The sequence below is a fragment of the Chamaea fasciata genome, unplaced genomic scaffold, assembly GCF_029207755.1.
Source record: "Chamaea fasciata isolate MVZ Bird 193981 ecotype frontalis unplaced genomic scaffold, bChaFas1.0.hap1 SCAF_8, whole genome shotgun sequence".
Classification (NCBI taxonomy): Eukaryota; Metazoa; Chordata; class Aves; order Passeriformes; family Sylviidae; genus Chamaea; species Chamaea fasciata.
In genome coordinates this window covers 8,195,318-8,220,119 of record NW_027094093.1, presented here as the reverse complement: position 1 = coordinate 8,220,119, position 24,802 = coordinate 8,195,318, and the positions used below count along the sequence as shown (strand labels likewise).

The 24,802-nt window shown below is 39.5% G+C and overlaps 1 protein-coding gene across 6 annotated transcripts in view; it reads left to right on the top strand.

Moving 5' to 3' along the window:
* COL5A2 (collagen type V alpha 2 chain) overlaps nucleotides 1–24,802 on the top strand; it is a 161,874-nt gene that overhangs the window by 51,647 nt on the left and 85,425 nt on the right. The window contains exons 2-3 of one of the 6 annotated variants that reach the window (XM_066189558.1): nucleotides 1,875–1,905; nucleotides 3,216–3,312. The exons of 2 other annotated variants lie outside the window; for them this stretch is intronic. Coding sequence is in view for 2 of the 4 variants with exons in the window: in XM_066189555.1 (XP_066045652.1) it covers nucleotides 11,795–11,897 (103 nt within the window). In the remaining 2 variants the exon portion in view is untranslated. Of the gene's footprint in view, nucleotides 1–1,874; nucleotides 1,906–3,215; nucleotides 3,313–11,649; nucleotides 11,898–24,802 lie in introns of those variants that run through there. 3 more of the 6 variants (XM_066189559.1, XM_066189556.1, XM_066189555.1) reach the window with 3 other exon arrangements.

The following is a 24,802-nucleotide window of genomic DNA, read 5'->3' as shown; positions in this document are numbered from 1 at the left end:
CTTAAATGATATGGAAAAAGTATTCATTGGGAACATTTTCTTAGATTGTTAAGTGTCAAACTACTCAAGTGCCTTAGACATGAGTTTTCTTTCAGAGATGGAGGAAATAGGTGAATTTTTAGAATTCCAGGACCCGCAGAGATAACTCGGGGAAGGACCAAGTTCCACAGGCCTGGTGTAGATCATGCATGCTTGCCAAAGAAGCAGATCAAACTTCAGCTTTGTCTGACCTCAATAATATGGATAAATTTACTTTAGAATGAAAACAAGAAAAAACATTTAGAGCGCGCTTGTCAGGATAAGTATTGGGCACCTCTATGTTTAGTGAGGAGTATTGTAAACAAGCCAAGCTACAGGATTAAAGCCTTCCAGTAGCCCCTGTGTAAATGTGAGTGAAGAACAGACAGAACTACTTTTGGTATATCTTTCTTATTGATAGTGGAGAATGATTTCCATGAAGGCTGGTAAGTATCAGAGACTTAAGTTTCAATAGCACTTACCATAACTGTTTCTGCAGTTTCTTTGAGTAATTTCTCACCATCATTAGAAAAACAGAATTTGGCTTTGAGTTTTCTGATATTGCCTGACCTCTGCATGCAGGATACTTAGCGCTGACTTGAATCTGACTGTGTAAATGTGACACCAAATAAAGCTTGAAAATAAATAACTGCAAACAGCCTTTAGATGAATTGAAGGATTTTCTGAAGCATCCACTGTTGTAGAAACTAATGGCTCTTTGGGTACAATGTACAAAGTTTTAAAATCTTACAATAGCACTGAAGGTGTATACCATTGAAAAGGATCCAGCTTCGTGAAAATAAAAGAATCATTCTATGATTATTTAGCTGTTCTTTTCTTTCCTGTATAACTTTGGGTTGTGACTTTTTTTTTTTGAGTTTGAATACTTTAGTTCCTGCAAAAAGCGCATGATTTGACCATGTTCCTGTTTATAGACTCATTCTCTGCCAAAGAAAATATTTGTCTGTGTGCCACTCCAGCTAAGTACTTCCTCTGGTCTATGTGTGTGTTAGGTTCAGCTTGGCCTTCTGATGGTCTGTTGGAGCCTATACATAAGATAGGAGGCTTTTAAAATTCCTTGTTATAGGTCTAGCAGCAAACACTCAAATAGCCACTGCAGGAGTGTGATAGCGACATTGTATTGTGGACTGTTATTCTCAGTCTGGGGTTATGGAGAGTGTAAATGCTCCATCTACCTTGTTGGTTTTTTCTACCAGAATCTGTATTTTGTTATTTTGCTGCTGACAGGCAGGTTGTTTTTCTTTGCCATGGTGGATGTCCTATTCCAGGGCATGCTTTAGCAGGTCACTGGGCTGAGTTTCTTCTAGTGCTGACCCTGAAGCTGTAGTGCAATGAGCTCTTTGTGGTCTGTTGGTCCCCCTAACATTGGAAATGGCTTTATTCTATTAGCCATAGAATAAATATGGCTAATAGAAATCGTGATTTTTCAGGAGCCTAAAAATTCTCCTTGATGGGTATAAATAGTGTTTTTAAACATCTGTGGTACTGAGGAGAGGTTTGGAGTAACTTTTTCTCTCTCCCTTCTCTTTCTATTTTCTACACATTAGATTATTCAGAAGGACTGGTGTACAAGCCTCAATCTAAGATTTCAAAAAGACTAAAAAAAGGAAAAAGAGAAGTTATATTAAATAAACTGGGTCCTGGAGAATGTCTAAGCCTAGGGATATTTGACTAAATGCTGGTGGGTTTTTAAGAGTTGACTATATCCTTGAGTGGCTTCAGGGGGGCTTGTGACACTTTTGACAGTTCCTAAGGGAGTCTTACAGGTAAAGCTGGGATCAGTGTCAAGTTCCTGACAGGACTTTACCTCTGACATGTGTTTGCTTTCTCTTCAGAGGGACATTGTCACAGGCTTCCTGAATGCAGGTAAATCAGGCCAAGTTTTTATATAAAAACTTCTCCTGTATTCTCAGTAGAGTAAGGCTAGAATTTCACACCAGTCTCCTATTCTCAAGTATAATTCTAAAAACAGTTCCAAGAAGCAGGTAAAAAAATTTGAAAAATCTTCCGGCTTCGTTAGAATTGTACATGAATTGGCATTTTCTATTACAAACTTTGTAAGTAATAATAAAAAAATATTATATGAATTAATAATAGAAGATAGTTAAAACTTGCATTCTAGTTGCAAAGGGTAAGTTTTTTACCACTAAGCAAAAGCACATATTTTATCCTCCTTGAAATTATCCTTCTTGCAATTTAAACTTTGCTCTCCATAGGAGAATTAGTGCATGGATGATTGTTGGAAGTATACAGAAGAAATTGCATGAGCATTTTCATCTATGTTTTCTACCGAGTGTATGAAATGTTTAAAAATAAGGATAAAAGTAGCCAATTACAATCAAACATTTAATTTCCAGTATCCTAAAATCTGTGGAACATCAAGTACTTGCTATTCAGGCCTCTTTTCTTCATAAAGATGTGATTGGGGTGTATTTAAGAGACAATATAATGGTCACATTAAATAAACAAAGCCAAACAATCCTTCTGAAACTATCCTGAATGATTGGTAGGAATATCATGGTCAAAATTGAAAACACAATATAAGATATTAATAATCAACCAGCCTGATTACAAGAAATACAAGTTGCAATTAACTCATACCTATTCTTGAATTTTGTGAATGTGTTTGTGCTTGGATTAAGTAAAAAAAGCTTAGTCCAATAAAGTTTGAATATATGTGACAATTAGAAACATAAAATAGTCGACATGGAATGAAGTGGACAGAGAGTAATAAAAATCTGTCTTCCTACTGCCCACGTGCAGAGTGTCCTGTAGTGCCAGAGCTGTGTCTCTGAGCAGCAGAAGGCTCAGTGGGTGGGGTATCCACTGCATGGCTGCTTCTCTGCATGGAAAATGTTCCACAAGACTGGGTTTGGTTAGGGGATCCACGTGGAAAGCACCTTAGCTGATGGAAATAAGCATGGTGAGAGAGATCTCTGGGGTTTGCCCATGTTTTGTGTGGGGCTTTTTCACACATGGCTCAGTTTGTGTGGGCTTTGCTCTGTGTAGCCGTGGTCAGACTTGATTTGCCTGCTGAGGTAATGTGGGTGTAATTTAACGTCCCAGCAGATCTGAGGGAGAGTATATGTGACATGGTCTGGGTCTTCTAAAGTACCTGAATATAAATCAGCTGTGCAAACCCTTGTTTTCTAGCAAGAGCTCTCAATTTTTCCCAGATAGCAAACAGCCATTAACTGAGGGGGAAAAGAGCAGTCTGGTTACCTGCTGTGGCTACACTTCAAACCACCCCATCACTGGATCCAGGGTTACAAGGTGAGGTTGTGTTCGTGTGCTGCAGTGCCACCAGGTTTAAGTATTTCAGCTGCTGCCAGAAATGACATAACAAGAGGTATAAGAGGTTTTTGCATGTAAGTTTTTGCCTGCCATGGGGGTCTTCGAGTAGGGGGATTTTTGAGAAGCAAGTAAGTTATGATATTGTGGAAGTGTGCAACTGTCTTTAAGATTTAATAACTATTTTATAAAATGACTTAGGCCCATCTAAGCTATCAGTCTTTTAAAAGGGTAAGAGGCTTATTTCCTTATTATGAACTACATCATGAAAGCAATCAGCTGAGGCAAAATAAAGCGTATCAGTGAATCTGGAGAGTAGATATTCTCTTCCACAATCTGCTTCAGCCCATTAACCAGGTGAAATTCCACATGGTGATGGGTCATAACTTTGAAAATAAGCCTGCCTCATCAAGAGTTCTGCATTGAAATAAAAAATTCAAAAAATTTTCTAAAAGTGCTCAGTTTACACGTTTTTTCACAGCAAAAAATTAAATGTAAACTTGATGAATTGTTTCAGAGTAAGCTATATTTTCAATTAGCATTAATGCTTAAAGGCAGTCCAAAATGTTCTCCACACATGCATTCACAGAATCTTAGTGCAATAAGGCTCATAAAAGATATAAAATATTGGAAGCAAGACAGCATGGAAAGAAAATGGAAAAGTAAAGCAGGCAGAATAAACCTCTTTTGCATTATCTGTCAGAACCAAGACACAACTGTGCAGACATTTATTTAATGGCCTGGGCTTATAGTTCTACTAGTGACGCCAACACCCCCAGTGCTAGAATTATAACTCTATTACAGAAATTTTTCTTTGTTTCAGCTTTCTGTAAATGTGATGCATAAATTCAAGTCTTATATCCCTGACTTTCACAAATTCTGAATCCGTTTTTCCTCTTTTTTCTCTATCGCTTCCTTCCACTGTTGTTGCTTTCCCCCTTTCTTTTATTATCCATTATTTTGTCCATGCTGGCAGAGTTTTTCCCTGGCTGCTTAAAAGAAAGACGCAGAGACTGTCCATGTCAGCCTGGAAAATACTAAAAATATGACAAGTTTTCCTTTTTCATGATTTTAATTTTTTTTTTTAAAATTGGGGTTTTTGAGTGCCCTGGTATTCCATTTATCAGATCTTACCGGCTGATAGAGGCAGATCCTATTTTCTAGAAGAGGACTCACTTTTAAGAGAAAGTATAGCCCTTATATAAATCACATTTTATTGCTTGAATAAAAGTAGTGCTGGAATGAATCTAAAAGGATCATCTCAACTGTTCCAGTCCTTTAAAGCAGATTGAAGTTTATGTATTAACAGAGTGATGAAAAGACGGGTAAAAAAGGGGTGGAAGCTTCCATTGCAAGAGAATACATTAATTCAGCAGCTGAAATATTGCTGCTAACATCAACAGATGCAATCTTTCATCCCTGTGTCTACTGCTTTGAGCTGGTGTCAAAAATGCCTGCCATGAAATTATTAAATCTGTTACTTCTTACTAATTAAAGATATTGAATGATGTATTTTAAGAAGGTTAACTTATAGAAAGCTGAACAATTCCAGTAAGATTTTGAGCAAGCTATGTTCCTTTTGCCAATGGAGCTGAGGCCTTTCCCAATTTTAAATGGTAAGTAAGTCGAATCAAATGCACTTCAGCTATGCAGGACAAAAACCAAAATGTTTAAAAATGTTTTTTTTTTCTGGAAAATGTAAATTTAACATAGGGCGTTATATCATAGAACATATTGAGTTGGAAGGGACCCATCAAGATCATTGAGTCCAACTTATAGCCAAGCAAAACACACCCCAAGAATCCCACCATGTGCCTGAGAATGTTGTCCAAATGTGTCTATAGATACTGAACATTCACTAAACATCTGCTAAAATTTTTTTTTACATGGGAAACAATATCCTGTGTAAATGGATCCCTTCAGTCCTACTTTATAGTGTGTGTAAAGTCACAGGCACTTTGTTTCATATGGATGTAATAATAAATATGGGGTTTAAGGGGGGAAAATATATTACATATTTTAGTGGCCCTTTCCCTGTGAGGGAAGACAACTCCTTGGACCTGTCTTTGCTTTTGGCTTGCACAGTGCCCCATCTGCTCAAGACACTCCCTTCTGCAGGCCACCCAGCGTGGTTCCTCCACAGCTCCCTGCAGGCAGCACACTCAGGCCCAGAGCAACTGCTGACAAAGTCTCATTTTAAGCTCAGACACATTCCAATGTGTTTGGTTACCTTGGGATTTATCTTACTTGAAAACTTAGTCTGTAGAACTTGATCAGTAACTAACTTTCCTTGGAGCATTATGTATATATTTTTCTCTAGGATTTATTTTAACATATGTATCCTGTGACTGGCTTGGTGATTCTAAAGTCCCTCCTGGAGCTGCTTTAGCCATTCTTCAGTCACATCTGTAGGCCAGCTCTGTTAATTGGCATGTAGCATGTGCTTTTATTTTCTGGGAAATCAGATGTAACTTGGGAGCAATGTGGTTTGTAGACCTGCATTCTGAACTTCTGGCTCGTGTTATGGTTGGTAAAATGTTGCTACAAACTTAAATCTTTTATTCCCCAAGTTTCAAGTGGATGACTCCATCAGTTTTGAATGTTTTACAAATTCAGTTCTAAGGCTGAAGATCAATGCTTTAAAAATAACTGTGTAATGACAGAGAAAACAACTGGCTGGGGTATTTACTCTATTTTGGTCCCAGCCTGACAGAGGCCAATGGGATTTTAGTCCATGAGACCAAAATGGACACCATGAGCTCTCTTCTTACCCAAAGTGAACCAATTTACAGTCAGGAGAGCTGAACACAGGTGAAGGCAGCATGCTGTGCTAATATGACTATTTTGCTTCAGGTAGTTGAGGACACACACTCTTAGGTCCATACCTTGCACATAAATACTGGTGACTGTAGGGTTCCATCTGCATGGGACTTTAGAAAAAAACATGGGCAATAGAAGTTTAATTGAACTCCACATCATCTTCCTGTCTTTTCAGTGGGGTCATTGATGCTTCTTACATTTCTAAGAATAAATTCTCTAATATTTCTAAATATGTGAAACCTGCAGCAATTACATCCATTTAAATAAATGGCAACAGATACAAAACTTTAACAACCATGGATGAAATCAACACATAAGATATTAATCTTATGTCCTTAGTTTACACAATATAAACTCTCAGATACCGTGTTTTCTTTCTTGAAGACGTGGTATGTTATACTAGGACATGATGACCAAAGGGCTCATTTTGTTCTTGGGGCTGCACTGAGCGTATTAAAGCACAGTTCAGTGGTCTGAAATCTGTGTTAAGACAGAACAGTTCTGCATAGTCTTGGACATGATTTTTAAAAGAAAGGAATGACAATGAAATAATACTATTTTAAAACTGTGGATAAAGTTCAGTGGTGGTGATTAAGTAATCTTGAGCCTCAACAGATTTTATAACAAGCCTAATCCCACAAGAGAATAGGGTTAAAAATAAACTTTCCGCCAAGTTCTTTCTTTACAGTCCCATTAGTATAAGTGATTCCCTAGGTCAGAAAAATTATTGGAGTTATGAATATGGTTGTTGGGGACTTTTGCAGGGAATTTCAGTCAATGAAAAAGAACAAAGTAAGCCATCTAAGGGTCCTAGGTAAATTAATTAAATATTAAGGAAAAAAACAGTGAAGGCCATCAATTGGGACCTATTTGAATTACAGATTAGCATTTGCCCTTGCCACTTAAGTTGGTAGCTTGCTGTGATCCCTTTATGTTCTCACTTAATCAGTTTAAGTTCTTAGGCAGACAAAAGCCAGCTTGACAATGAATTTGTAATAAAGAATAAAATAATGATGCCGTTTTTCTTGTTCTATGTAAAGAATAAGTATAATTTTCAGAGGACTTCATGCAAGACTTTCCCTAATTATTTCCCTAATTAATTCCTTGACTTTGTTTCCTTAGACTAATGTTGAGTTTAATTTAATTGAGAAATTCTAAAGGAAAGGCTGCCAGTGCCAATAACTTATTGAATTTACTGGATTTGGAGTTCCCCATAGCAAAAGCCCATTTATGGTGACTGACATAGTTCAAGACTCCTCACTAGCAGTTTTAAAGCAAAGTATCATCCTATGTCCCAAAATTAAAAGTAAACTGAAACAACATTAAAAAAGTTGAATGCAACCAAGAAAGATCTTTCCTCTATTAGGACTTAAATTCATTTTTTAAACCTTCCTACACAAAAATGGATGGGAATATTCTCCTACAACTGGGCAGCAGTATTACTGATGTAACATTGCTTAAATCTCTAGCTTTTTGGTGGATTTCTCTGCAGGAAGATTATGATTTTGAGGCTATGCACTTTGGAATCTAGTCCATTTAAAATATGATTGAAAAGTAGTATAATATTCCTCTATTTTCATTCTAGCCCTTTTCTGGAGTTTCCTATTACATTTTCTCATTTTAAATAGCAGAATTTTCTCTCCTTTTACTACGTGAAAGACCTGTATAAATTAGGAAAACCGATTCCTTATGCAGTAATGGTCTTAAAAGTGCAATGTGAATGCACTTCAAAGGTAGAACAATTTTCCTCTCATATATTATTTCAGTCATGTTCATTTTAATGGTTAATTCCAAGAAAGGGTAAGCATTTTATGTGGACTATATTTTTGCGAGTTAAATATATGATGTGGCAATTTGCTGCTCTTTTTTTCAAGCTGAGTGAGTGATCGAAGAAGTTATACAAGGTGGAAATTTCAAACAGCACTTACCATGGATTTAACTGCCTATATAAAAGTTGATGGCAACTCTCACATTGGTGTGAGCTCCCTTTGGTGAAACCGCACTGCTTTTGAAAATCTTGTTTGTCTTTGAACAGATGCCTTTTGAATTCAGCTAGAGTTTATTTCCAGTTTCCATGAATCCACTGATTTCATATTGATATAAAACACTGGAGCAGGTTCTCACATGTAGCAGATAGTTTGCTCATGTATATGCAGATACTTTTTATCAGTTGGTACAGATTAGTTTAGAACAGGAGCACTGTCACACTTTATGTAACAATATGAAGGGTGTGAGAGGCCCTTAAACTCCATTGGAGAGACCCTCATGGAGATTGGATTTTAATTGCTCATATGTATGCGTGCTCAGATGCATATGAAGCTGCTATGTGGCTTTTTCTGGCCTGACTTTGAGATTTTCAAAGGTTTAAGTGTCTGAATTACATTTTAATATATTTCTGAGTCCTCACAATTACCTAAGTATTTCCTAGCCTCATCACAATGTGCTTTGACTTTTGAGTAATTTTGAATTTTACATGTGATTTTTAGGTCAGATAACTTACTGGCTAAAGGTAGGTAATATCAGCAAACAGGATATTAGGTAGTATTTAGTTATATTTTTTTTTCCAGAGTGTTGTATCTTGACATTTATAGGAGTGTCCTAGCTTTGCAGACAGCTCTCATTTCACCAAGACTTTTTAGAGCTTATCATTGAGGGCACACTGCTTTTGTGTGAAGATTTTGCTATTGTGTTGTCATTTCCCTTCATGTTGTATAAAGATTCTTAAAACTGAAGGTTGCTCTAATGTGAAGCACGAAACACCTCTCCTGTGAAGACAAGCTGGAGGATTTGGGATTGTTGAACCTGGAGAAGGCTCTGGGGAGATCTGATAGTATCGTGCCAGTACCTTTCTGTCAGAAAGATGGGGACGCACATTTTGGCAGGGCCTGTTGCAATTGAACAAGGGGGGGTAATAGCTTTAAACTAAAAGAATGTAGATTCAGACTAGCTATAAAGAAGAATTTTATGATGAGAGTAATGAAACACTGGAAAAGGAGTCCCAGAGAGGTGGTGGATGCCCCACGCCTGGGGAAACCTACAAAGTCAGGCTGGACAGAGCTCTGAGAAGCCTGATCTGTTTCAAGATGTCCCTCCTAGTTGCAGGGGGATTGGACTAGATGACCTATAAAGGTCCTTTACAACCTTAACCATTCTGTGATTCTATTAGAAAGTGATTTTAAAATAATGTTACATCACTTTCTCATCTCCTGTGAGTAATCAGCCACAAACTGGTAGCTGAGGCAATCCTGAATTCAAAGTGTCTCCTGCTGGTGGAAAGAGCCTGGGTTTGTTTCCTGCTTTTCCACATTTATTACTCTACTGGGATGGACTAGACAAAGAGGATTCAGTCCTACCACTTCTGCAGTGTCTCTGTCTACTAAATTTGGTGTGGTTACATACTGCAAGCTGGATGTATAACAATGAAGGTGGATTGGAGAAGAATCTGCTCCAGGAGTTGGGGCCCAGTATTCTCCTCCCAAGGAATTTTCTTCTTGTGTAAGTTTTCCTTGGCACAGAAGAAAAATGAGCTCCAAAAAAGGCTTTACTAGTGAATCCATGACCTTGGGCTAACTTGCGAAATTCCACATTCCTCTGTTCTTACAGAATCCTACAATCTATAGAAAAAAGTGAAAAAACATTGGAGAGAAGTTGCTGCATAAATATATGGCATTATTCTATGCAACGTTAGCTTCTCCCCTGTTGAGAGGAAGAGGGGAGAAGTGGCACTGAGCATACTTGGAATTATTTATCTGTCCACTCTTAATTGCTTGGTCTGACTCTATTCACAGTGACGCTGCCTGAAGATTTTCTCTCACTCGCATTCAGTGGAATGCTATCAAATAGCTGAGACCTGGAAGTGAATTTGTTTAAATGAAAAATGATAGACTTAATGACTCCATATGATCTTTGTAATAAAACTGAAACCATCTTTAAGTGCAGAACCATGATAAAAGGAAGTATTTATAAGGGGGTATAGGGGGATGAATTCAATTAGTATCCTTTCCTATTCTATTGTTCATCTGTTTTAGTTTTGTGTCATAATTTGTTGGTAAGACCAAAGCAGAATTAGATATGAAGGGCAACTTTTAGATACTACTGTAGGAATCTCTCCTAGCAGTGAAATGGCAGACAGTATCTTTGAATACATCAGAGAAAAAACCCTGTTGAGACAGCTTGGTGCAAAAAAGCAGGGAACGTTGATGTTGTTCTCTTTCAATGTACTTTTATGTTAATCTCTGGTTTTGCTATTAGAGTAGGTTTGATATAGTATCACAGTGCTGTACCATTTTCTGGGTTACCTTTCTTCTTCTGGGCATTCTGGTCTTTTGAAGAGACAGAAGAGAACTTGACAGGCTTTAGGATTCTGCATCACTGAGAGGTCTGTCATTAGTCATGCTGTCATTAGTCAGGGAGTTTTCAATCTGTCTGAATCCAGGTGATGTTTACTTCAAATGGGATTGTTCTCGAGCTGAAATGGCTGAACGCAGAAAACCTTCCAGCAGATGAATCTACATTTCCCTGCAGCAGGTATAGGTGACCCTATTCTTAGCTAATGAGGGGATTAGTGACTGAGCTTCCTTTCAGCAGACCATAAACACTGTGGGAAGAAAGAAATTTAACATTCTACTCCCAGTTGCAAGTGATCCACAAAAGAGAGATTTGCTTAGTGCTCACGCTAGAATGCTAATTAAGGCACATTGTTAAGGGCTAAATACTAGGCTGGGGCTTAGGCAGGTTTGTCAGGGAACAGGGGCAGAGAACCTTGAAGAGAAAAGCAGGTAACTGGATAGTTTGAACGGGCATTCTGGTGTTAAAAGTGTAGAGCATCTTCCGGTGATTGCCAGCAGTCTTCCCAGCTGGCAGCACAGTAAATATAGAGCACATAGGTGTTTGAGGAAAGATTATTCAGCAAAAGAATTCATGTGAGAATTATTATTTCTCTTTGGGTGAAGGGGGCTTATTTACATGTTCCTGAAGCAAGCTGCCTTATTTTAGCTCCGTGAGCCCCTCTCAAGGGACTTGGAGTCCCGTTTGATAACACAGCGAGGCAGGGGGCACTTATCAGGGGAGACGAGGAAATCCTCCTCTGGCGAGCTGGAAAGCATCAAGTTCCTAATAAGGGAATCGGCTCCAAATGGGGCTATACCCTCCATTTCCAGGAAGCGTGCGCTGGGTGTGGTAAAAGCAGAGCTTTCTCTTCCAGACAGCTTCTTAAAACTCTGCTTTTGCGTGCTTAATAAATGGTCCTGAAAAAAGCACATGCACTGCACGGCAGCAGGAAAATATCCTGCAAGTGAGCTCGTAAAGAGAAAAGTTCAAGGAGGAGTGAAGCCAGCTCTGATTCGGTTATTTACCATCAATCAGACTGTTGCTTGGCAGGGAGTGGATGATTAGGAGCCTGAACGAACTGAAAAGGGGCAGGAAGAAAGTGGAGGCAGCATTCTTCCTATTTAAAGCTGCATCCCCTGAAAGGAGTGTTTGCAGACTGCGCTGGAGCTGGTGCTGAAAGGAGGGCTCGCAGGCTTTGTCCTGGACCTGATGCGGAAAGGCAGAACGACTCCTCAGCTGGCTTCATGGTGCTAAAATAACCCTACGATTCCACACTTTTTGCTGCCCGGGGAGACTACATGTCTAATATCTAGGCATGATGGCAGTCGTGGTACAAACGAGAACTTTTTTCATCCTCGCTGCTTTATTAGGCCGATTTGTCACCACAAAAGCGCAAGAAGTGGAAGAGTATGAAGGTGGTGAGTTTCTCTCTACCTCTAAAGCAATGATCATAATCCCCCCTCTTTGCATGCAGTGTGTTTATTATGTGATTTGGCTAATAAGTGGAGTGGAAAACCTCTAGGGTACGAGAGTAAGACTTTTGCTTTCGCGTATTGAGAAAGGGGGCAGAGAGGGGTTCGCGCTTTGGGTTTTTGAGCGGAAGACGGAGGTTTGCGGTGCTCGCTGCGGGCACAGAGCGGGAGGGGCGGTCAAAGGCCAAGTGCTGCCGCGGGGCGCTCGGGCTGAGCCCCCGTCCCGCCGGGGCTGCGGCCGCTGGGAACTTCCCAACAAAAGAAAGGGCTTGGGACGCGGCTGGAGGACAGCTGGGCAAGCGAGCCGGGAGAGTAAACACCGAATCCTCGCAGGGTGGAGTCGTTTGCGCTGAACTACATCTGCTTTCTCACATTCTTTGTTTTAGAGAAATGCAGAAGCGTAGATTCTCCCTTTTTTTCCACCCCTCCCCCTCCTCCTTTTCCTTTTCCTTTCTTTCTTTCTCGGGCTCGTTTCCCCCCAGGCTCTTGCGGAGGGGCTGCCTGATGCCGAGGATGGCAGCGAACCGCCCCTCCGGCCGGGGGCTGCCGGAGCGGGGCAGCGGCGGTCGGGGCAAGCTCCGTGCGGGCAGCAGCGCTGGCGAGCTGCGAGCCTCAGCCGCCCAACCTGCGCTGCTTGGTAGCCGTTCGTGTTTCGTATCATTGCAATGCCTGCCAGAGAGACGCTGACGGTCAGGAGAAGGCGTAGGGACTGCACTCTTTCAGCGGTCGGGATGGATGTCGTGATCTGTGTTGATTTCCTGAAATGTGAGCAGGCTGGTTGTGGGACAGTCTGGAGCTGTTGTACCCCTCGATGTCCTTCCTAGGCTTCTTATATGTAACACTGGCTTCTTTTTCCAAATTGTGCCCTACAAAGGGACTTTGCAGGGTATTCTGGCACATTGTAGGATGTACCCTACAATGCGGTTTGCGTTTACTTTATCGTGTATTTTTAAGAGTGTAATTTTTCTTGTAACTGAACTTCTCTGGTAATACGCTGGATTGCATAAGTGAGGAGGAGTCAAAGCCTGATGAATAAACCAGTGGAATATTTCTGAAACTTTTGTTCTACAAAGCAAAATGAGACTGTCTTGCCCGTGCTCAGCTGTGTAAGAAGTCCCACAGAGGGGGCACTTTATATAGACTTGTGAGTATAACTCATATACTTGCCATAAAGGGAGGCATATATTATGCATTTTTCAGTTACATGTAATACCAAACAAAACGCTTGTGAAAATACTGACTTCATTTTTGGTATCCACTTAATAAAAATTATAGCTTTTTGCCTGTTCGAAGAAAATTGCAGAAATTATGTGAGTTTTCTGTGGGGTTATTACAAGTCATTTACTGGATTGTTGGAGTTTTGGAAATTATAGGATAAGCCAGTAATGTAGCAACACATTCTGGGATGTATTTTCCATGTGCTAGTGGCTGAGGCAACTGAGAGGTACATGGTAAGTCAGAGAGCAAAGTATGTTGTAATAAATCAGTGACATCTGTTTACACTTACATCACTTACTCATCTTCCTGTTTGAGAATCAATAGCTTTTTCTACTATACATACTCCTCTCCAATGTTCATCATATTAAAAGAAAACCAAACCCAAACCTATTTTGGTGTGATGTGAGGGTTGGTGCAGTGAACATCGAAGTAGGGTGCATTGTACACATTGGTCTGGTTTAATTGCATAAGAAAGGGATTTCACCTTTCATTTAGTTCCTGACTGAAGCATACAAATGCTGAAGAGTGGACAGGTTTTACCCCCAGTTTATCTTGGGTTTGGTATTTGTGCAGAGGTCTAACATCAGTCAACACTGTATTTTAATGCAGGTGACTTAGTCTGTAGAGCTGCTTCATTTCTCATTCACTTATGTACTACTTGAATAAAGGTACTGCCAGATAAACAAATGTTAGAGGTGTCTGGGAAAGCACTTCAGGAAGTGTAGATTAGAAAAAACTGTCCAGCTTTCTGAAAGGATGTAAAATCAGTGTTGTACCAGTCATTTTTTCGTGACAATCCTAGAAAAAATAAGGGTTGAATACTGCTTGTCAACTTTAGACACAGTGGCAGAAAGAAATGTGGTAGTATGTTACAGAATTTATCATAAGGGGGATTGATATTGATAAATAAGTTGAATATAATAAAGCAGGTAATATGGTTAAAAAACCTGAATGAAAGAACTGTAATACTTCTTCAAACCAAACATACTGCTTGACAGTAATTTTTTTTTTGGCACTTATCATTGCTGTGCTTTTAGGTAATGCCAGTTTCTTTATAATTTCTTTTTTTTCTCTCTTGAAGCCATTGCAGATTGATCTGTTCTGCCCAAGAGCACTTGGCTGGTAGTACTACATTGTATATATGCTTAAAATATATGTAAAAATGTGAAAACACTTCCAAACCTAGTACAGCAAAATTGGTAATTTTGAGACTGACTGTGTAAATGTGCCTATTTAAAAGTTTGGGTTTTTTTTTTTTTATCAATAAGGTCCGTGCTGCAAAATCCTAGAAGGACTGAAAGGTCTGGTTTTAATTTCTTTGTAGAGACCTGCTCTAGTTCAGAAATGCAACAGGATCAAAAAGTGCCCAGGAGGTGACTGAAATTTTGTGCTGTTTAGATGCTGAATACATGAGAGCTCTGAACCTTTGGTACAGGGTTTTCCACACAACTCTACAACCCTTCCTCTTTCCCTAGGGCCTGGGATAGAGGGAACTACTAGCAGAAGCAGGGTGTGCTTCTGGGGTCCTTTCCTGTCCTCTTGGAAGTGTAAAAGTTCTTTTTAAAAATAAATTAGAAATACACCTTTAGCGGAAAATCAGTACACTAGAATCAGATTTGAAATTGTGGGAATCACCTTATTCAAGAATTGTCTGTGCAAATTGCATGTGGGCATGGCAGTGGTGGTATATTGACACCATCTCCCATATTTCTCTTCAGTCTTATACTTGCCTTTGGTTCTCACCAGTTTTTGCAATGTACCTTTGTCTGAATTATATTTTCCTGTCCACCTCTTGTGGTGTCAAACCTTCTTCAGCTGAGATCAGTGTGGTATTGATTTAAAAGTATCTAATTTGCCTTGTTTGATAGTGTGAACAAGGGGGAAAAAAAAGAAAATGGTCATTGTTCTTTGCCTTTTTTGAATTCTCAAGGTCTTTCATTTTATCTGGAAACCATGCAAGGGAGACAGGAGAGTGGACTGACCTTGGAGACACAAACCGCTCTGCTGGTGGAATGGGGGCTATTAATTGTGTCCATTATCTTCTCACTGATACTCTCTTCAGGGGGATAAGATGTTACATTTCATAGTCCTCAGAGTGGAGCAAGTGTTGGGAATGACAAATGGAAGTCCTCTGTAGCTATGAGAAAGTAAGAAAATTATTGAGTATCTGTGCCAAATGCTTTAGATTTTATGGGTCTTTCATCTATGTAAAGAGTCTTTAGAGCTCGTAAGGGGAATGATACTGTATGATTCTACATGAAAGCAGAAAAGCAACCCTGTTTTTACAATTGTCACAATTTTAGTGAGGATCTGATAGTACTTAGAATTACAGAATTATTGTGTAGGTTGGAAAAGATGGAAAAGACCTTTAAGATCATTGAATGCAACTGTTTGCACAGCAGATTGATACTCCAGCTCAGCTTGGTGTTGGCTGTGAACTTGCTGGGATCCCCTTGTGCAGATCATTGACAAAGATACTGAACAGGACGGGGCCCAGTACTGAGGAGCACCACTGGTGACCAGATGCCAACTGGATTTAACTCCATTCACCACCAATCTTAGGGCTTGGCCATCCAGACAGTTTTTTTTACCCAGTGGACAGTGCTCCCATCCAAGCCATGAGCAGCCAATTTCTCCGGGAGAATGTTGTGGGAAACAGTGACCAAAGCTTTACTAAGTTCCAGGCAGACAACATCCCAGCCATTTCCTCATCCCATGAGTGGGACAAGGTCACCTTGTCATAAAAGAAGATCAGGTTGGTCAAGTGAGAACTGCTTTTCATAAAGCGATGCTGGCTGGGCCTGGTTATGCTGTATTCATGCTTTTTTTCCCCCAAAAAGTTCCAGATCCCCGTATTGCTCCCTTATGTGTGTACCTCTGTTTTCTTAGTGAGACAGCCTGCATGTGTGTGTGTGCAGGTAGGTATATATGTTTGGGGGCTTAAGCATAGCAAATAATTAAAGAATAGAAATTAATATAGCTCTAAACAAGCAGCAAATGGGAATCTAGTACCTATTAGACAAAGTCATAATTTTGTGGGGTCTAACTCATTGATTTGGAATATTTGGGGTTGAGTTTCCTGGATGTAAAAGTGTGGGAAGGATACTCTACACAGAAATTTCTACAAGAAGATTCCTCGAGAGGATTTCTTCTGTTCAGCCTGAGCAAAACCTTTCTCACAATTATGGAATACATAAATTGAGGGTTATGTTAAACTATCCACGTTGACTTGTAGTTTTTTTGGAAAATATTTTGTGATTGAAGAGTAGCTGCATGCTGTGTTTGTTAGTGCAGGCTTTTTTTCCCCATGATGTTTACAAACATGGATTATTGCCATAGAAACCAAATGGTCATTTCATGACTCATATTTTGACATGCTCAGTTTTCATTTCTTGGTGAGATCTTTTCATCCATGCAATTTGTTTCAGTGTGATAATGTTCTATCAGCTTGATTTGTTCATGCAGGATTGGTCCTGTTTAACAACAGTTAAATGTAAGGTAGTTAAAAATAAGTATTTTTTTAACTTGCTAATGCTTTGGAAGTTTTCAGAAAAAAAGAAATATCTACCAGATCCCTTGACTGATGATAAATGCTCCTGGGAAACCCTGCTTAGGAACAACTCTTGGTGTTGAAGTTGTATTTACTATCTGAGTAAACTGTAAGTTGTGGTTTTTCTGTGGTTAGAATTAATAGTGGTCAACTTGTCACATAACTTGGTTTTTGGTATTTTTTGAGAAAAGGTACACAGATTCTTTTGTGTGTAAGCAGGGAAGCAGAAACTGCAAAGGCAGATCTTCATGCAACAATATAATCCTTTAAAAAAACTGAACAGATGTTGGTGGCCTGTATACAACTATTTTTCCATATACAGAGGAAGGCAACAAGCTCATTGCCAAGAAATAACCAAGTAATAAAAAATAGTCGAAATTCCAGCTGGAGGCATGTGATCTGTCCTTATATGTGCACTGTTTCACTTATGTTTGTCATTGTGACCCTGCACATTTTTGCATGTAAAGTCCTGATGCAATTTTCTCAGAAATTTTTCTTAGAATAAATCAAAGTGTTAATCCAGTGGATTCTCAGTTGAGTCAGGGAAGAGGGGCTGGACTTGCACTTCAGTTTATTGTGTAGACAAATCCCCCATTCTTAATATAACCAACAAGGCAAACCCAAGTATCCTTTAATGTAAAATGAATAAATTAATCAGATTAACTCGGAATTTCAGTTTTTGACAAAGGCTTCTTGGAGTTGGAACTTTCAGAGCACGAGGAAGGATTGTTGCGCTGCCTGAAATCTCAAGTTACAACAGACCCACCTTGTTCAACCATCTTTGAATGCCCTGGTGAGACTGTCATGTGCAGAGTCAGTATGATTTGAACTGGAATGTAGGATGCGTTAACTGCAAGTTTAATGAAGAAAATGTATTTCTTTCCATGGTATAAAATGAGAAACCAAATACTTTCAAGCTGGAGAAAAATGGCTCAGAAGTCGTGTAACACTTAGAGGAACAGAGGTACCCCAGGGGGTGGCATCATGTATTGTTTACGCCATTTATGTAATCAGTGCATTGCGTGTGTACAAATAATATTGTTTCTCTAGATACTTTTTTTTTTTTTTTGATCATGGGTTGTTATGTGATTCTGTGCTTTCCCTAACTTTAGAGAAATTTGAAGAGTTAGTGCTATTCCTAAACTACGAGAAAGGATAAACCAGTGGTACTGACTATAGGAAGTAACAGTTATTTTCATATAACGGGTACTTTATAATTTGATTTATAATTACGGAAACAGTAACGTGCTGGAAGCTTTGGATGATGATAAAGCCTTGATGCTGTGGTAATTAAAATATCCAAACCGTTGCTTACAATTATCTCTTCTTAGTAAGCAACATACATTTTTCATGGCCTGCTGTGCTGTCTTTTATTCTTGCAGTGAGAAACAATTCCATTATTCCCCTATCCCACCCGCATTTGCTGCAGAAAGGTCATGTGTTATATAAGCATGAAGACTAAGAATGATTGTCAGAGGGCCAGTGGTGGGATGCTCTCTGTTCAGGGAGTTCCTATTTATGCAGACCCTAGGGATTCTGTTTGTATCTGCTGCTGAAGATAGGTCTTGTCTTTGGAGAGCTGTCCTAAGGTTGTTCCTTAGCCATGCTGCTGCCAGCTGAAACTTGATTGGAGCTTTGGAAAATTTGCATTTTTCTGCAGCTTTGTGTGAGCAGTATAGCTGGGAGAGTGATATAATGAAGCTGTTTTATACTGAAAAGCTTTCATGTTGTTTTGTGTCGTCACATTTTCATTTATAGGCTTCGGACTATGCAGCAGTAGCATGGGAGGACTAAAGAATTAATTTGAATCTTTGTGCCCTTGTTCTTTGGATAATGTGGCTGAATAGAAACACAAACAGCGACTCTGATACTGCTGGCAGGGATTCAGAGCTTTGGACATGAACTCATTTAGAGTAAGAACAGAAGAGTAAACTGTCTCCCTGAGGTCTGCTCCCTGCTGAGCAGTAGATGTCTGGCAGGGAAGGTCCATACAGTATCTTCTCCAAATATTCTTTGCTCATTAAGTGCTTGCCAGCATCCTTCAGCAAGCTGGCCACCTGAAGTGCAGGATTATGGGCATAATGGCAGTGTAGTGTAGGAAAAGATTGAGGGAGATAAAAGAGGAGTCATCACAGAATTACAGAACTATTTGGGTTGATGGGGCCTTAAAGCCCATCCTGTGTCACCCCCTACCATGGGCAGGGACATCTTCCACTACACCAGGCTGCTTCAAGCTCTGTCCAGCCTGGCCTTGAACACTTCCATGAATGGAGCAGCCACAGCTTCTCTGAGCAACCTGTGTTCCATCCAACACACAGGAGAGAATTTCTTTCTAATATCTAATCTAGACCTCCCTTCTGCCAATTTGTGAGTTTGTCCTGGCCCAGTTGCTCCAAGATTATTGCTTCACATTAAAGTGATAGTTAAAATACGGCTAAAAACCAGAAGGAAACTGTTTCTTGTTTGAGGAGAACTGACTCGGGCCAGCTGTATTATCATAGGTAACCTCAGAGGTTATGCTGAGGGAGCATCTTGTTTAAAGCTCTCTTTGTCTCTCTTTCAGGAAATCATAGACAAGCTTGATTGATATTAAATCACTTTCTAATCTGAAATATCATGTCTCCTGTCAGGATAAACATCCCAGTAGATCAAGAAAAAATATTTAAGGAAAAAACTAAAGCAGAAGCAGCAAACAGTAGCTGTTTTACACTCAGCTTTTCACAAATACTTTCTTTACAGGGTTCTATCAAATCTGATCTAATAAAAATGTGCTGAATTGCCATAGTGATTGCTATTCTATGACAGCTATTTATGATTTTTTTTCTATCTGCTTAGAAGTATTAGTTTTTTTTCCCTGAGCTGTAGTGTGGACCCTCAACTGAGGATGATTTAGTCATCTTTAAGTCATCTATGCTATTTCAGAAAAATCAAGTCACCCTGAATTTAGTTGATCCAAATTATGAATTATAATTATAGTTCGCAAGTGATAGAATTGATAAACTAATAAAATTTCTTTTTAACCAAGTATGATCTATTTTTGGCTTTCTTGCTTACCTCAGTGATGAGCCTCTTGGTAGGAAAGATACCATTGAGTAGCTGGGTTACCTCACCTCTCAAATGCTCCTGGAGGCTTCCTGAAATTCTTCCCGAATAATCCTCTGTGTGTCCAAAGCTCTGAGAATAGAAGAGGAAGGAAAGCAAGAGGCACGAACTTCCGGAGAGGGGTTGGGAATGTGATGGAGCTTGGACCTCTTGAGGAGCCTTCAGCTCCATACAACCCAGGGGTCCTTGTCCTGCTGTGACTTCGGGCCATGGAGAAGGGGTGGAAATAGCCTGCATTTTCCACTCCTTCAGAGGCACAGGCAAAAAGTGGTATCTCTTTTCCTCTGCATTAATTTTCCATTTCCAGCACACATAATGCGTGCATTGAAAACCTGTTGGTTTCTAATACTAAAAAGATTTCACATGCGAGGAAAAGAACACAATTCTAAGAGTAAATTACCTGTACTTTAGAACTGTCTCAAGTCAGGAGTGTTCTGGTCTGTAAAGCTCTCCCAGTATATGTGCTTACATCTTTAAAGAAAGTAACATGTGTTTGTAACTAACTGCATGATAAAGATGAAAGTGGTTTAATATATGGTGTGTTAGATCTATGTAAGTGCATTTTACATATATATGTGAGTGTGATGTCTTCCCACTGTATGGGAACTACAGTGCAAGGCAGATGCACCTCACTGGTGAAAGTAATGGAGGATGATTTCCAGATGTTTGATGCTTGCTTTGGCAAGAGGCAGAAAGTACTGGAACATGCATTGGCGGCAACAAAGGAAGGGAAGGACCTGATGTCAGAGCCATTGAGCCTGGTGACAAGCAGAGCAGAACATGGAAAATGGAGCCATGTGGGGAAGGAAGAGCCAACATGACAGTATGGCTGCTGTCACTGAATCTTGGACTTAGAGTGGTGACTGGCAGAGAGTACTGGGAGCCTACTTCAGAAATTACGACGGAGATTAGACAAGTTGTCCTTTACTCTTGTTTTTTTTTTTTTTTTTTAATGATAGAAAATTCCATTTAAACCTGGAGACTGAGGTTTGAATAACTTTGGGCATGCTTTGATTTTATATTTTCACTGTAAAGTGTAGGACCTTCCTATGAATTTGTGCAGTGCAGAGCACAAAGCATCCTTGATATCAAATGAAGCCTTAGGGTACTACTGTAATATACATAACTGAGTCATTGTGCTAATAATACATTTCTGGAATGGCATGGATTTTCATGTTGAGTAGCTGGTTGGTTTCAGAAGTGGAATCTGGCTCCTCAGCAAAGCAATCTCTGGCTAGTGAATCACCTGCTTGCTTGAAGGTTTCAATAGGCACCTCTCTGGGGCTGACTGTCCTTTTCAGTGTTCATGCCAACGCTCTGCAGCTTTACCACTTTTTAGCAAAACACTCACACTTCTTGGTTTGGTTTGTTGTTGTTTTTTGGAGAGCAAGGTGAGATGATGGGAGAGAAGAGCTAAATCTTGATCTCTTCAGGCTGTGCGTGTTTGCCCTTATGGAGAGTGCCAGGGCCAACCGGTGTGAAAGGCGGTGCTTTAATGTTTGTTAGTGATATCATTCTAGTGGTTTTTAAAATCAGGGTATGGAGCACTTAGTTCTTGGGGTTGGCTTTTTTTTTTCCTCCAGCTGTTCTCTGTTTCTTCAAGCCTTTCCTGGTTTCCTAGGAAACCTCTGCAGTATGGAATTTATCTATTTTACAGGCAGTTTATTTTGTTTGTGTTTGAATGTAATGAACATGGAAAGTAAATATTTGGTAACTTAAATCTCCCATTCAGGAGAGTACTTTAGAACCTAACTTGAGGCACATGAGTAGTCTTATTTATTGTAATGAGACAACTTCCACCTTTATTTTATTTTCTCCCTAATAAATGAAAAATTTAATTACTTCGGTTTTTCTTTTAAAAGAAGGCAACAAACTTCAGGGTCTTTTAATCTGAAGTAAGATTTGATTAGGTTAAATGATGCAGTAGTGAGTTACCTTACATAACTTCTATCAGTTATACTGACATTTTTCACAAATTCATGTGATTTGATTTCCTGTCATCAGTGTAGAAACACAGCCCAGTTTCTGGTTTCACAGGAAACCAAGGGAATCTCGGTGGTTTTGGTGTGAGTTTGCTTTATGCTCAAATCTGACATAGTAAAGGTTCTTCATCATCTCAGATATACATGTACAGGAGAACATGGAACTTAAGGCTTTTGGGGTTCTCAAGATGATCTGTCTGCCTAATAAAGCTTAATATAATAGATGAATTCCTGGTAAATTTTACATGAAGCTACAAAGAGATACAGTAAGGGCTTAAGTTTGGGACCGACTTCAGCATGCCTTAGTCTGGAGAGTGACTTGGCATTTGGTGCTTCTAACCTCCTGATCTGTAGCTGTCTGGAAAAGTGCTGAGGGACCCCTCGGCTGGAGTGATGATAGCAGAAGGGAATGTGACTGCCTGGAAAGGGGATGCTCCTATGGTCCCACTTCTAACAGGATACAGCTGTGGCTTTGTCAGAGTCCTATAAATGTCAGTGAGTGTTGACTCAATGCCATGAGAAGAAGCTTTCTGGTGTGACAGTACTCTGCCTTTCTTTTACTGGGACTGGAATCACACCTGAGCAATTCCTGACATGCGTGCGATTTCAAAATGCCACGGGAGAGAGCACAACCCTGCTGCTGCTCTTCATGACTGCATCCACATCCCTGCGTTCAAAGCCCAAGTTACATCATTGGTACTACCTGCCTATTCTTGAGTTCTCTTGAGAAAAGGAGTAAGACATTCTGCCTGTGCTGCTTTTTTTTCTTTTAAGTCTAATTACCCCGTTGGTTAAATGTTTAAACTTCTGAAAAGGAGTCTGCAAATATAGCTGAATTACAGCACTGCTTTTGAGCTAAAGCTGGTCTGTGGGCTGAAATATGAGTTGGAGTGAAAGCATGCACTCTTAAATAGTATTGTTACCCAGACTTAATATTCACCAATACTCAAATTAGCTGGGATGGTCTTAGGATGCAGTAGTATAGCTCCTGAAAATGTATAGCTTGATCAAATAATGCCCTCCGGGCTTTGCTCTTGGACATAGCTGGCAGACACTGTGCAACACTGACTGTAGGGTATTGCAGTAGAGGTATAGGCTGTGCTGAGCCCATGTTTAAAGACATTTACCCAGTTTGTCCTTTTGTTTTCACCTTCACACAAGAAAAAATGGTATGGCTTTAATGGATGCCTGTTTTCTCCCAGTGTAATCATATAAATCTGAATCTGGTTAGGATTAATGGAATGGTTCATCTTCTGACTTTCAGTTGTTTACTTTGAAAACATAGATCTGGGGCTGCTTTAGTAAAAGGATACACTTCTACTGAAGTTAATTTTTAATTTGTCAGAACTACCACCTTCACCAAACTGGTCAACAAAACCAAAACATTAAAATTATTTTTTTACCCCAAAGTGGGTTTTATTTCTTCATAAGATGGCTAAATAAGTCTCATTCTTATTCTTGTGTGCATGTACTTTCTCTCTCTTTCTTTTTTTTTCTTTTTTTTTTTTTTTCCCATTAAATCTCCTCCCTTCCGGAGGCTGAAAGACTGAAATTCCTCCTTGAAGTTTTCAAGACTTAGAAAATTCTAAGTAACTTGTTTGTACAATGGAATGCAGCTCACAATGAGATGTAAATACCAGCACTCTGATCCTCTGGCTTTTGCTTTTGTCTTGAATTATAACTATTTATTGAAATGGCAGAGTGAGCTTTAGGACATTTTGTCAGAATCAGGCAAGACAAATAGCTAATTATTACGACTCCTTTTGATATCTAACAAACTGTGAAGTTTGAGGCTAGATCTTGCTTAGGCCTGGTTCTTTTAGTATTTGTCTCAGGAGGCAAGATTTTTTCACAGGGATGGGGGTGGTACAAGTTTGTTAGATTTTTGAGGGGGATGGGCATGGATTTATTTTTTTTTCTCCTTCCTCCTGGAGTTATTTAGCATAAGGAAGATGAAGATTTCACAAGGGATTTCAGAGCTATAGCACAAGAAGCTTCTCTTGCCCTTTGTGTGTCCTGTTAAAACAATGCTTCTTGTACTGCTTGCCTTGCTCTGACAGGACATCAACAAATGGTGTAGGACAAGCCTGGTTAAGGCAAGTTTAATAAAAGAAATTGCAGGTGGATCTGGCTGGCAGTAGCCTCTGTCACACTGAAAACCTTATCTTCAGTTTGATTAGGAATAGAATGATGTTTCAGGACTACAGATCTGAAAAAGAAAAAAAAAACATCTGCTGTGTAACTTGTTAGTTATTACAGACGCAGTTACAGCAATTATATTTTTGTGCAATGCAGCACAATATCTTCAGGCATCTAAAATGTTTCTTTCAAGTCTTAATGAACTAAACATAGCCCCTGTCCCTGAAGGTGGTGTAGGCGTGTGCCATTCTCTGCTATACATTTTTGTAGCCCAGTAGGAGATTTGAGGCAGCAAGAAATTACAGGTCATTATCCCTAGTGATAGATGTACTACTAAAGAACACAAAGTATTTCCTCCAAATGCCTTTTTTTCCTGTTCTAGCTTACACTACTTTTCTTGTTGTTGGTTCGGTTGTGGTTTTTTTTTTTTTAATTTTTTTTTTTTTTTAATTTTTTTATTTATTTTTTTTTTAAATTCCCATCCTGTGGGAAACTTGTAGGAGCCTGCAACCAGACAGTCCTGGTTTTGGAAATCAGATTGTCTTCATGCAAAATGCCTGAAGGGTAATGTTCTCCTTTTAGTCCAACTAAATGCATAATGAATTTTCCAGTACCTGTGTTAGTAAACTCACAGCCCTATGAGGAAGAGTCTGACATGCTTGCAAAATTCAGGTTTTTGAAGCCTGTGAAATTTCTGGCATGTCATATGTGACTAAAGCTCATGGCATGTTTTGCCCCAGAACTTTAGGCCATGTTTACTCAGAGAAACTTTTTGCAGAAAGAAATGTGAGTAGTATGGACCCTAATGTGGACCGTTTGGTCAGGGCATGAATATTCCTCTCCTAATAAAAAGGAAAAAT